This window comes from Tursiops truncatus, chromosome 7 (assembly GCF_011762595.2).
Source record: "Tursiops truncatus isolate mTurTru1 chromosome 7, mTurTru1.mat.Y, whole genome shotgun sequence".
Classification (NCBI taxonomy): Eukaryota; Metazoa; Chordata; class Mammalia; order Artiodactyla; family Delphinidae; genus Tursiops; species Tursiops truncatus.
Window position 1 is genome coordinate 43,299,439 of NC_047040.1, and position 13,312 is coordinate 43,312,750.

At 40.5% G+C, this 13,312-nt stretch overlaps 2 protein-coding genes across 8 annotated transcripts in view; one reads left to right on the forward strand and one right to left on the reverse strand.

The window, feature by feature from the left end:
- Positions 1–8,168, reverse strand: part of GLS (glutaminase) — an 80,473-nt gene extending 72,305 nt beyond the window's left edge. Inside the window, exon 1 of one of the 4 annotated variants that reach the window (XM_073807461.1) lies at positions 1,154–1,455. In XM_073807461.1, coding sequence (XP_073663562.1) covers positions 1,154–1,440 — 287 coding nt within the window. In that variant the 5' untranslated portion in view covers positions 1,441–1,455. Of the gene's footprint in view, positions 1–1,153; positions 1,456–7,497 lie in introns of those variants that run through there. The other 3 variants (XM_019931492.3, XM_019931493.3, XM_019931494.3) reach the window with 3 other exon arrangements.
- Positions 8,169–8,400: 232 nt separating this feature from the next.
- NEMP2 (nuclear envelope integral membrane protein 2) overlaps positions 8,401–13,312 on the forward strand; it is a 400,823-nt gene continuing 395,911 nt past the window's right edge. For 3 of the 4 annotated variants that reach the window (XM_073807478.1, XM_073807479.1, XM_073807480.1), the window contains exons 1-2: positions 8,440–8,692; positions 11,993–12,098. The gene's annotated coding sequence lies outside the window, so the exon portion shown is untranslated. Of the gene's footprint in view, positions 8,693–11,992; positions 12,099–13,312 lie in introns of all 4 variants that reach the window. The other variant, XM_073807473.1, reaches the window with a different exon arrangement.

The following is a 13,312-nucleotide window of genomic DNA, read 5'->3' on the forward strand; positions in this document are numbered from 1 at the left end:
GTAGTACTTAATACCACTGAACTGTACACTTAAAAATGGTCAAAAGAGTAAATTTTATGTTACATTAATTTTACCTCAAATTTTTTTTAAAGCTAAGGGGAATTAGATACAGAAGATGAAAGTGAGGGAAAATAGCTAAAGTGGAGGCCAAGAACAAAATGTAGCAACTGATACAAGATACAAAAATCCACAGAAGAACAAACCATTCAAAACAGAACCAATCAGAGTATGAGAGAAAACCTTACACAAATAAATACATTTTAGTGCAGGGGCCACTAATAGCAAACTACCGCAATGGCCACAGGTTTTTGTAAATCAAGTTCTATTGCACGACAGCCATGCCTACTCATTTACCTATTGTCTATGGCTTCTTCACTACAACAGCTAATCTGAATAATTTTAACAGACCAGATAGCTTGTGAAGCCAAAAATATGTACTATTTGACCCTTCAGAGAAAAAGTTTGCCAATACTTGTCTTAGAACATAACTGTATTTTAGCACAGTACAGTAACACCCCCTTACAGTAAACCTAAGTTGAACAAGAAATGTTAAACTCTATATTTTATAATATAAATTTTAATATGGCAGAAAAATAGGCAACATTTTCTAAGGAGACTTACGCCAAAAACGGTTTAGAAATTAAAAAGTTTGATGTTTGAGGATAAAAGAGAATACAACTAGATAATGCTGATAAATAGCTGTATAAATCCATTCATAAACTTTTTCATAACTTTTTTCAATGTGAGGATGCTTACCGTTATACATACTAAAAACAGGCTATTAGGATAGCAGACTAGGACAGTAAGGTAGAGATTTACAAATTTTAAATTTAACAGATGTGTTTTCTCTGATGACAGAGAAAATATTTGTACCTTTTTAGGAATCTAGGCTAACAAAACAAACTGAGGTGTAGAAAGATTTATTCACTAATATTTTTGGCACAGTATTATACTTATTAGAGAAAAGTGGGGAAAAATTTGTGGTCCACATAAGTGGAATGGTTAAGTCAGTTATGGTACATCCACATAAGAATTTCTTATTCAGTAATATAAAATGAATACAGATAACTTTTTAGGGATATAGGAGAATATAATGTTAAGTCAGAAGTTATAATACAAAATTTTCTATGCGGTTTGATCTCCAGTTGCTTACAAAAAGTAGTAGAAGGGGGCTTCCCTGGTGGCGCAGTGGTTGAGAGTCCGCCTGCCGATGCAGGGGACACGGGTTCGTGTCCCGGTCCGGGAAGATCCCACATGCCGCGGAGTGGCTGGGCCCGTAAGCCATGGCCGCTGAGCCTGCGCGTCCGGAGCCTGTGCTCCGCAACAGGAGAGGCCACAACAGTGAGAGGCCCGTGTACCGCAAAAAAAAAAAAAAAAAAAGTAAAGCCTAGAAACAAGAAGCTGAAACTCAAGTAGACTAAACTTCAGGATCTCGTTCATGCTCCTTCAGTGAATTACATCTAAGTATTAATTAAGAGCTTGCAGTTTATTACAGATTATGTCCAGATATTATCAATAGCTAAATAGATACATGTGGTTTAAAATAAACATTAGGCAGCAAAAAATTTTATGATATATGTTATGGCTGGCCATTCAAACAAAACTCAAACTCACTGATAACTGTAATCTAGAATAGAATTTTAATTTTGAGGAAATCGCAAATAAGATGACTGAGGTGTTCACTGAGAAGTCCCACACCCAAAATTAAATGTATTTTCAATCTTGATTTTAGTTTAAGTGAATTGTAAACATGTTCACTTTTACAAATTAAAAGCAAATGCATTATTAAAGGATCATATCAGAATTTGTCCCCTATTTCAACACAGGTTCTTTCTATTCCAAAATATATTATCTATATTTCCCAAATACTGCTTCAACCTCGTTATCAGTACTATTCTATACAATAGACCTAATTCAATGTTGCTGAAATACTTAAGTACTTAATCTTCGAAATTCAATTTGCACAGCATGTGGGGTAACGATTCTTTCCCCCTTGATTTCCATTGATTGTGACCACCTAGAGGGATGGGATAGGGAGGGTGGGAGGAAGACGCAAGGAAGAGATATGGGAACATATGTATATGTATAACTGATTCACTTTGTTATAAAGCAGAAACTAACACACCATTGTAAAGCAATTATACTCCAATAAAGATATTAAAAAAAAAAAGAATATGAACTACCAAAATAAAATCACATTATCTGAAGCTAGCAGAAATCATTTTTGTTTGCACCTTCTCTTTTAATATATTTGTAACTATATAGATGAGCAAACATACAATTACTGCATCATGGGTATGCAGTTTTTAAGAGATACTACCAAACTGCCTTCCAAAACAGGTGAATTTATACTTCCATCAGCAACCTAAGAGTTCCTATTTCCTATACCCTTGGCATCACTTAATTTAACATCTGCCAATCTGACAGGGGGAAAATGATCTTATTTTAATGAAATACTTTCAATATTGTATCTTGTACGAATTACCTATTTTCTAAAGAGCATACACATGCTGATACTTTCTCAGCATGGTCCTTCTTTCTCTTTCCCTTTCTAATTAAAAAATAAAATGCCCAAACAAAAAGTAACTTAAAAATACGTGCCCTATTCCCCACCTGCCAACGCTTCCCAGAGATCCTTCACTAAGACAGAATATACACTTCTGGGTTTTACAGAAATGAAGTGTGGCATTCTTGAGAGAGAAGACAGTGTGATAAAAACGTTCATGTTGGGCAATAATTGGCCTAAAATAAAGGTTAATCAAGAATCTCAAATGCTACATAGCACTGTTTGATATAATGCTCATCCCAGTCCATACTGGTTTTCTGGAAGTAGTATTTTGAAATTAAAACTCTATAATTAATCTTGAAACAACATGCAAAATAGATTGAAATGAGACAAAAGAATGGATATGGGGGTACAGATTTTAAATCTGAAGTCATCAGCTATGTGGAGATAAATATGAGAACAAAGCTTGGATGAAAGATGAACTATTATCTACACAAAGATTAGAGGATATGCCATGGAGAAGGTAGACAAGTGGGAAAGAAGCAAAGGCCTCTCAGCCTCAGGGTTTACCCAGTGAGCAAATCCAAAAAGAGCCACAGAACAAGAGAGAACAATTTAAAAAATGAAGAGATGCTATAAAGCACAGGAAGCTCAGCTCAGCAGTCTGTGACGACCTAGATGGGTGAGATGTGGGGGCTGGGCTGGGAGGTGATACAGGCATACGTATAGCTGATTCACTTCATCGTACAGAGAAAACTAACACAACATTGTGAAGCAATTATATTCCAAAAAAATACTACTAATAAAATAAAATCTGTGAGGAAAATAAAATAAAATAAAAAATGAAGAGAGCCATGCAAAGTGGTTTCCTAAATGATGGAATAATAATAACAAAATTAAATAAGAGCACTGCAGGGAAAACTGAGCAATGAACATTATATTTTTCTGTAAGATATTTAGGACAGTAGTAAAATCTTAACTTTAACCAGTGACCTAAACCAGAATTGAAGTTGGTTGAAGGAGATGGCTAGGATGACGGTGGTTCAAAGAGTCTGACTATGGAAAAAGATAAGAAGATAACTCACTTACATCGTACCTCCTTCCAGAATATAATATGGTATGGTTAGTAAAATATAAAGTAAGACCAAGAGAAGGAGGAAAAGCAAATATCCCAGCCACATGAACTAATAAAATTGCTATGGTTAAGTATTAAATTCACTCTGAGCTTATTGGTAAGCAGGGCAAAAAAGTAAACAGTGCGTATCACATTTTCACAGAAGTACAACGATCTCTCAAGAGAAATTTTTTCTGGAAACCAAAAAAAAAAAAAAAGAAATTTCTCATTTGAGCCTAAAATTCAAAGGCTAATGTCCTTGTAAGGTTTTACAAAAAATGAAGCAATTTTTTAAAATGAGAAATTATAGAGTATTTAACAAATGCCAAATATTGTCCCAATAAGCCTTTTACAAAATCTTAACTCATTTAATTTTCACGTGGCTATTTCTTCTAATAATCATCTATAGAACCTGGCAGAAACCTGAGTGCTGGCATTCCAGGTGGCTTGATGATTCAGGGATGACCTATGCTTTGGAAGCTGAGCATAAGAAAGGATAACAGGATCAACTGGAACCTTACCTCCCAGAATAAAAGAAATGTTTACCACATAAAGTCAAAATGGATGAAGTCAAGGGAAGAAAGCTACACCTAAAAACAAGATCATTCAGGAAATAAACCTTTAACCAGATTAAAAATTTTTTTCACAATCTTGAGGCCAGTGCTCTTAATTTTATAATGTAATTTGGAGATAGCTGGGGTTCACTCCTGAAATCCTTGATTGAAAGCTCTCAGGTTTTTCATATACCTAGATTGCTCCTAAACCCATCTAGCTATTGCTCCAAACTTTGGTGGCAAAAACAGACTCCTTCGAACTAAGGTAAACAAGGTTTTGTTATTGGCCATTCAAACTCACAGGGCATCTGAGCAAATATTCGTTTTTTAAAAAAATTTTTTTAACGTTTATTTTATATATTTAATATAATTATATTTAATACTTTTATTAATTTTAATATACTGAGGGTTTTTTGGTTTTTGGTTTTTTTAAACATCTTTATTGGAGTGTAACTGCTTTACAATGGTGTTAGTTTCTGCTTTATAACAAAGTGAATCAGCTATACATATATCCCCATATCTCCTCCCTCTTGTGTCTCCCTCCCACCCTCCCTATCCCACCCTCCCTATCCCACCCCTCTAGGTGGTCACAGAGCACCGAGCTGATCTCCCTGTGCTATGCAGCTGCTTCCCACTAGCTAGCTATTTTACATTTGGTAGTGTATATATGTCAATGCTATCTCTCACTTTGTCCCAGCTTACCCTTCTCCCTCCCAGTGTCCTCAGGTCCATTCTCTATGTCTGCATCTTTATTCCTGTCCTGGCCCTAGATTCTTCAGAACCTTTCTTTTTTTAGATTCAATATATATGTGTTAGCTTACGGTATTTGTTTTTCTCTTTCTGACTTACTTCACTCTGCATGACAGACTCTAGGTCCATCCACCTCACTACAAATAACTCAATTTCGTTTCCTTTTATGGCTGAGTAATATTCCATTGTATATATGTGCCACATCTTCTTTATCCATTCATCTGTCTATGGACACTTAGGTTGCTTCCATGTCCTGGCTATTGTAAATAGAGCTGCAATGAACATTGTGATACATGACTCTTTTTGAATTATAGTTTTCTCAGGGTATATGACCAGTAGTGGGATTGAGCAAATATTCTTGAAGGATTCCCTCACTAAACAGGTTTTATTGGGGGGGCTGGGAGGGACAGGATGGGACATTTTTTATGTAGAGTTGTCAATAAGTATTAGACAAAACAGTGTTTCAAAGTTATTGCTAAGAAATGATTTCTTATTTTGACAGCAATGGAGCTAGAAGCTTCTGGGAAACATGTAAATCACAAAAGCAGCTCAATTTTCTATCTGACAGAAGGGGAAAAAAGAGGGATACAAGAGTCACTGAAGAGACAGAATGCAAGGCATCTTTTCAATAGAAGGCTGTTCCCATCATATAACCTTTAAGGACAACTTCTAAATGCTAGTAACCTCATTTTTCAATTCTGGGCACCTGTACTTAAACTTGTTACATGCCTGGTAATTCAGATGATGTTAAAAGTAAGGTAAGTGAGTACCAAATGAAATTAAGCATACACAATCGAAGAACCTAGGGGCAAGATGGGAATAAAGACACAGACCTACTAGAGAATGGACTTGAGGATATGGAGAGGGGGAAGGGTAAACTGTGACAAAGTGAGAGAGTGGCATGGACATATATACACTACCAAACGTAAAATAGATAGCTAGTGGGAAGCAGCCACATAGCACAGGGAGATCAGCTTAGCACACAGGGAGATCAGATCGGTGCTTTGTGACCACCTAGAGGGGTGGGATAGGGAGGGTGGGAGGGAGGGAGATGCACGAGGGAAGAGATATGGGAACATATGTATATGTATAACTGATTCACTTTGTTATAAAGCAGAAACTAACACACCATTGTAAAGCAATTATACTCCAATAAAGATGTATAAAAAAAAAGCATACACATTCTAGTCTCTCAAGAACATTAAAGAGGTAGAAATTTGACAAAAATCTAGCTTTTTAGAATGTGAACACATTTGAGTCATCCAACTGAAGATGTTAAATGACCTGCCACAGTCATAGGCTACTTTGTGGCATAAAACCATTATCACAGGATATCACAAATTTTGCTCATCACCAAGTGATTTTTTTTTTTAAATAACATTTTTCAGTCTGGGAAAACAACTTTAGCTTGGAACGTTTTAGGAAGGTGCCAATTTCAATTACAGGAAACATTAAGCCAGGTCTGAGACTGAAAGTATAAGAATCACACTTTCAGTTTGACTTATGATACTATGGGGCTGGAAAAAGCAATGTAAGTAGAAGGGAAACAAAACAGGTCACATAACGTCAGTGCAAAGTCAGAAAAATAGCAGGATATAAAGAAAGCAGGCAGGTAAATTTTTACCTACAGTGAGAAAAAGTTTGCGTCCATTTATATTAACTCAAGACAAATATCCTCTCATACTGCGTAGGAAAAACCAATTTTGTTTTAAAACTCAACTGCTCTGCTGAATAGATGAGGTAACACCCTATCACAATTTATTTAATCCACAAACGCTACTTAACTCGGGTTTTTTCTGAGTTAGTGTTTTACCCGTCACATTTCATCTTGGCTATTTTGAGTTGTATTTTCAAAAATTCGCCCATCTTATGGAAGATGTCAGACAGGCCAAAGCTGGTCCTCAGTGCCAACAGGTGGTCTGTACTGCGTGCCCTGTCTTCTCGGCCACATGACCCTTTTCCTCCTAATCTCCTTTCGGAAACGTTATTTCCGGTGCCCCAGATGGCTCTACACACGCCTGAAGAAGCCACTCCAGAAATATTCAGAATACTCTGCTACGTTAGGCTTCCAAAGAGACGGTGGCAGAGATCGAAGGAGGGCAGGCAGAGAGGAAACTCGAGCCTAGAAAAGCAGCGAGTCAGGAAGGCACATGCTTTGCCCATCGCCCGACTCCTAAATGTCACTCGGTGATGTTCGTGGGGCACCACCCACCAAGAGCTGGGCGGGCGGCCAGGCACTGCAGCCCGGAGCCGGGGCGCTGAGCACGCGGCGTGGGCCGGGCTGCCACAGCTCCAGCGTGGTGGGGGGTAGGGGGGTGGCAGGCTGGCCCCTCCGGCCCCTTGGCTGCTCCACCCGGCGGCGGGGAAGGGAAGTGAGGGCCGAGCGAGGGGCTCAGGCGGGGAAGGCGCGGGCGGGGCCGGGCCTAATCACATGGCGCAGACTGCGCAGGCTGCCCGGCATCTCTTTCTTTCTCCTTCTCGAACCTCCGCTCCCATCCCTCCCCACCGCAGGCCCCTCCCGGGCCCGGGCCCCACGCGGGACAAGGCCTCCTGCGCCTCGCGGAGACACTCACTTTTCGCCTGAAACCACCAGCTCCTTGCCCTCGCTGTTGCCGATCCCGTCTGTCTCCCCCGAGCCGTCCTTGGGGCCGGACGCCGGCGGGGCCGCGGGCGGCGACGCCCCGGGCTGCGGCTGCTGCGGAGGCGGCGGCGGCTGCTGCTGCGGCTGCTGCTGCGGCTGCTGCGTGCCCCCCTTGCCCAGCTCCTGCAGGATCTCTGAGGGGGAGCTGGAGAGGCCCCTCACGAGGGGTCCCGCCGGCCGGCCGCCCCCGCCCCACCACGGGTAGAGCCGCGCGGCGGCCGCCTGGCCAGTTCGTCCCCCGCCCCGGGGGCGCCGGCACAGGGTGGCGAGGGGCTGCGCCCGCCTCAGAACCGCGCAGGCGTCGGCGGGCGGGCGAAGGAGCAGGTCCCGCAGCATCGCCGAGCCTCGCAGCCGCATCATGCCGCCGGGTCCGTCAGTGCCCGCTCAACAGGGGAGGATGCTCCGGACGTGGGCGGCCGCTCTCCTCCGGGAACTTGGTCTCCGGCGGGACGGCCAGAGGGCAAAAGAGGGCAGGGACAGTGAGGTGGGTGTGGTCCCGTCTGCGGCTCTCACAGGCGCCGCCGCCGCCGCCGCCGCTACTGCTGCTGCTGCTGCTGCTTCTGAGGCTGCCCGCGGCTACTTCTCACACCGCGGAGGACTCGGCACTGAGGCTGAGGCGCAGGGGCGGGCCCGAGACATTCGGCGCTCACCCTCCTAGGGGCGGGAGGACGCCGGCGGCCTGCCCCCTTCGCCTGCTCCGATTAGCTCAGATCACCGACCTCGCTTCTGATTGGTGACTGGAGCAGTCAAATTTATCTCGGCGCCCGGTGCGCGGAGAGTGGCGCGGAAGACTGGCGCGGAAGACTGGCGCGGAAGACTGGCGGGGGACTGGGGGGAGGAGTCAAGCTGACGTGTGAGGCGGGGGAGCCAGGCAGGGCTCCAGAGTAGCCCTTTTTCTCTCGCTTCGTCAGCACCGAGAGTGCCCTCGTTGGGAACTGGGTCCTTAGTGGTCTCGTCATTTACGAAGCGGATGGGCTCCTGGACTCTGGGGCCTCGAACTGTCTCGGAGACTGATTGGCAAGAGCCCCTGCCGCCCAGGGGCCGACGGTCAGGGGGCTTGGCCGGGGCTGGAGTTTGGCCGTCGGAGCTCGGCTGGTCAAAGCTTGCCGCTGGTCCCCGGCTATCCGGTAAGGGCGTGTGGCGACGCCTCTGAGGGCCGCGGACCCGCGGCGGCAGCCCCAGACGAGCTTGTCCCTCTCCCAAATGTTACGTTTACTTGAAACTTTCCATGGTTGGCGACTGCCCAGATGTGAAGTGTTTTGGAAAAAATGAGCAAAATCCTTTCAGCTATGCGACTTAGCCATTCGGAGGATTGGAATTCGGGGGACCGCAAAGAGACAGGGGGAAATTCCAGAACACGACAGCTTTCCTTTTTAAAAATTGCTTTTTAAAATGCAAAATTGTAGACACTCTCCTACTTTAAAGCTGCTTCATTGTTGTAAAATAGAAGCATACGGATACTGGTTCTCTAAATCGTTTTCAGCCTAGTATCACTTTATCCATTTATCCTTTTGGACCTGTAGGAAAAGAGTTCCAAGGAGGTGATAAACTCTGAATTTTTCTTTGAGCCTACATGTACAGTCCACTCCACGCCAAAAAAACAAACAAAAAAACGAAAACCACAGACTTTAGATGATATCCTGAAGCAATTAGGTTTTAATGCATGGATTCACAAAGGTTACTGGGATAACTTTTATGAAACGGGAAGGGTGTGTGTCAGGTGCATCGTTAACTGATCATCGGATTTAGTAATCATCACCTTAAAATATTGCACTAGATTAGTAATTAGGAAATCTGGTTGTACCTACAGGTTATGTGACCTTTGGCATGTCACAGGCTTGCCATGTTTAAGTTTTTTCTATCTACTCTTTAACCAGAAGAACATGGAAAAAGCTGTATGTGTAGAGCACTTAACCACATTTTTTTAAGTTAAGACAATTGCAAATTATTTAGAGGGCTTTTATTACTACTTAATGTTACCTGTCACTAAAATTTGATAAAAGTCAAAGTAACAATATATTCAGGAAAAGGAGCATTAAGTTTTGGAGGAAAGGTGACATACTACGTTTGCCTAACATTTCCAGTCTGACTTACCAAAGACATAAACCTGAATATTGTTCCATCTCTTCGATATAACTAGTTAAAGGACTGCCTCCTTTCTCTCAGCCACATTCAAGCTATTGACAAATCCAGTTATTATTCTCCTCCTGCTTTTTCTCTTAGTTTCTCTAATTTTCCTATGAAAATTCTTTCTAGTGTTTAAGGGTTTAAATACTTTATAGTATACTTAACAAATGTAGAAAATAAACCTAGTAAAAGATAATTTTTTAGAGTTTCTACTTTCAAGGATGAGCTGGTGAGAGTGGACTGATGTTACTCCTGACATTTAGAAGGACTTCGAGTCTGCTGAAATTTAACCCCTTGTTTGAGAAGACCAATAAAAAGTTAGCAAATTGAAACTACTATAAATTGAATTAAAATGTGACTCATTAATACTTTAATTTGATTATTTTCTTCATCTTATATAATTTTTTAAATCTTTAGTGATTTTTTAAATCAAATACAACTTTGGAACTATGAGTTGGAGTTAATTACTATTTCCATTAGGTTAATTATTCACCTGTTGAGTCATATAATCATATAAAATAAAGTCTATCACTGTACAAGCATTTTATACACATACAATAGTCTACCAAAATTCCTACAAATAGAAAATGGCTCTTCAGATTAACATGTGGCTGGGTTGTCAGAGCTGCTCTTAGACTTCCTCTTTGCTACTAGATACGTGCAGCTATCCTACAATAGGTTGTGGTCTCATAGCCATTGAGAAGGTAGTCAATCATAGAAAGGAAAAATTGGAATTTTTGCACTTTGTATTTATTCTAACTAGAAGAACAGTTCCTGAGCTTCTGTGTTCTTTTGAAGATTAGAAAAGGCTGATGTTTCAAGATGGTAATGTAACCTATATATAAGTTCCAGATCTTGCCCTTCATAAAAACTAAAAGGGTATTATCACAAAAACTAAATAGAAAATAATTCTCCTTTGACTAACAGCTTAAAAGAGTTGCCTAAGTTTTTTAGGTTTGTTGGTTTGTTTGAAATTCTTCTGTTTAGAGAATACTACTACTTCCCTTTCTTTTCTTGGTTTCCTGCTTCAACTGGCCAACTTCCTAGCCTCGCTGACAAACCCTGCCAAACATAACTTATTTTTCCAAAGCTGAATTTAGATCTTTATTAAAGTATTATAAATCCCTCATCTATAAAATGGGGATAATATTGGTATCATATCTCATAGGGTTGTTGTATTAGATGAATCAATACATGTAAAGCACTTGGAACAATGCTAGTTGCATTCTATAAGTGTTAGCTATAATTATTATTTTTCCATGAGTGAATAAATTTTGTTGTGCCATGTGATTAGTTGCCACATCTATTATTGAAAAGGAAAACTGGGAATTGTTTTAAACCATCTAATCATAAAATAGCATTTAAGAAGAAGCTAGCTCCCTAAAATGAGATCATTTTCTTCATTTTTAGAAAACAAACCAATAATTTCCAAAGTATCTTAAAACAGAGAGAGACTGCTGCAAAGACAGTCAGATTAAGCAAAGCTGGGCTCAATGCCCAACGTACAAGCTACTTACAAATAACTAAAAAAAAAAAGTAGTAAACAAAGAATTGCTAGACAAAAAAAAAAAGCTGGCCTGGATATACATGTCACATACAATTAAAGCTAAAAATCTATCCTTTGCCATCTATGTAAAGTAAAATGAACTTCTGTTCCTTGCAACATCACACAAAAATGGCAAGAGAGATTTTAATCACATCTGAAGAGACTATTTGCATGGTCTCATTTAAAATACTAACCATATGAAATTGTTTTTGAGGGTCCCCTGATGGCTGGGATGGAAGTGCAGTGGTGATCAGTCATTTTTCTTCATTCAGAGTGATACGGTAAAGATTTCAGTTAGTTCAGTTTATAAATTAATATTGTTTAGACTTAGATCACAATTACATGCATGGGGCCTCCAGATATTTATTGATTTTTCAAAGTGATTTTAATTTTTTTGTAGATTCATAGAAAATATTAAATTGGACTAAATCCCATCCTAGATATCAGAAGGTCTTACTTGTATATTAGCAAAACCTAAAAAAGTTTTGATTTTACAAGTATCCTAAAAGTCAGTCAAAAGGATACCTATTTGACTATGAAAACAACCTCTGTGGTAGATTGTATTACTGTTCCCAAATATTTTTGTCCCTCTCAATGGGAGGTCTTTAATTCCTCACCTTGTTAAATGGCAGGCTTGGCCTTATGCCTTTGTTCAACGAAATGTGAATGGAAGTAATGTAGGCCACTGCTGAGCAGATAATGTGAGTCATCACTTAGTTCTATCATCTCTCTTTTCCTTTTGGTACATGAACAGCAGTTTCCAAAGACGGGATGATTCCTTTACCTGGGTCCCAGATTGATGGAACAAAGCTGAAGATGACTGTGATTGACAAACAGCATGAAGAGAAATAAACCTTACTGTAAGTAATCTCAACTTGGGCATTATTACCATAGAATGACTTAGGTTGACTGATATATCATCCAACTTGTGAAAATTTGGCAGCCATGAGACAAATATTGATAACAAAGAGTATTTGAGAACTCTGAAAGATAGGCAGTCATCTAGAGCAGTGGTCCCCAACCTTTTTGGCACTAGGGACTGGTTTCTTGGAAGACAGTTTTTCCATGTGTGCGGGGGGTCGGGGGGAAGGTTCAGGTGGTAATGTGAACGATGGAGAGTGATGGGGGGCGGCAGATGAAGTTTCGCTCGCTCACCTGCCGCTCACCTCCTGTGCGGCCTGATTCCTAACAGGCTGTGGACCAGTACCTGTCTGCAGCCTGCGGGTTTGGGACCCCTGCTCTAGAGCAGTTGAAACTGAGAACCACTGAGAGGACAGTCAGAATAGGCATATTCAGAATAGGCATTCTCTTTCAGGGATGATTAAAACCAAAGTTCAGCTAGGAGATGTTTGATGTAAATATATATTTGGACACTTTGGGGAAAATTAACAGTGGTTTGAAGTATGAGCTCCATATCAATTATGCTATGTTGGTTTTATGCTCTGAAATCTAATGTTGGTTCCACATCTGAAATTTGTCACATTTTCTAAGCCCTGGAAAAGAAAAATGAACCTGGACTTTTGTCACTTTATGCTCATCAAATGGTAAGATCATATTACCAGTTTGGAAAACAGTTACTGAACTCTGCTGAAATCACTGTTTATGAAGCTAAATCCAAAATTCAGACATTTGGGAAAAAAGCATCAGAGTCCACAGCAATATATTTTGATGTTCTGGGATGAAGAGAAATCAGTATTCATTCTCTGTAAAGAGCAGGTTCCTTCAAATAATCTTTACTTTTCAAGCATCTGACATTTACAGTTAGCATGTGAGTCCCTCTGTCTAATTATAAGTCGCAAGAGGCAACTCTACAAAAGAAAGGTTGACCTATGATAGCTCTGCTTCTCATAGTGACAACACCATGTGGTATGTTCTGACGCAGAGCTTTATTCATATGCACCCCAGATAGTACAACAAACGAACGGTGTGATGTATAAAAAAATCTCTGTAGAAACAATCTAAACGTTTATCAGTAGGAGAATGGATTAAAATAATGTGATATTTCTACATAATGAGATAAAATATATTATTTAAAATGAATGACCCCCAGTATCATGTATTAAAGTGGATAAGT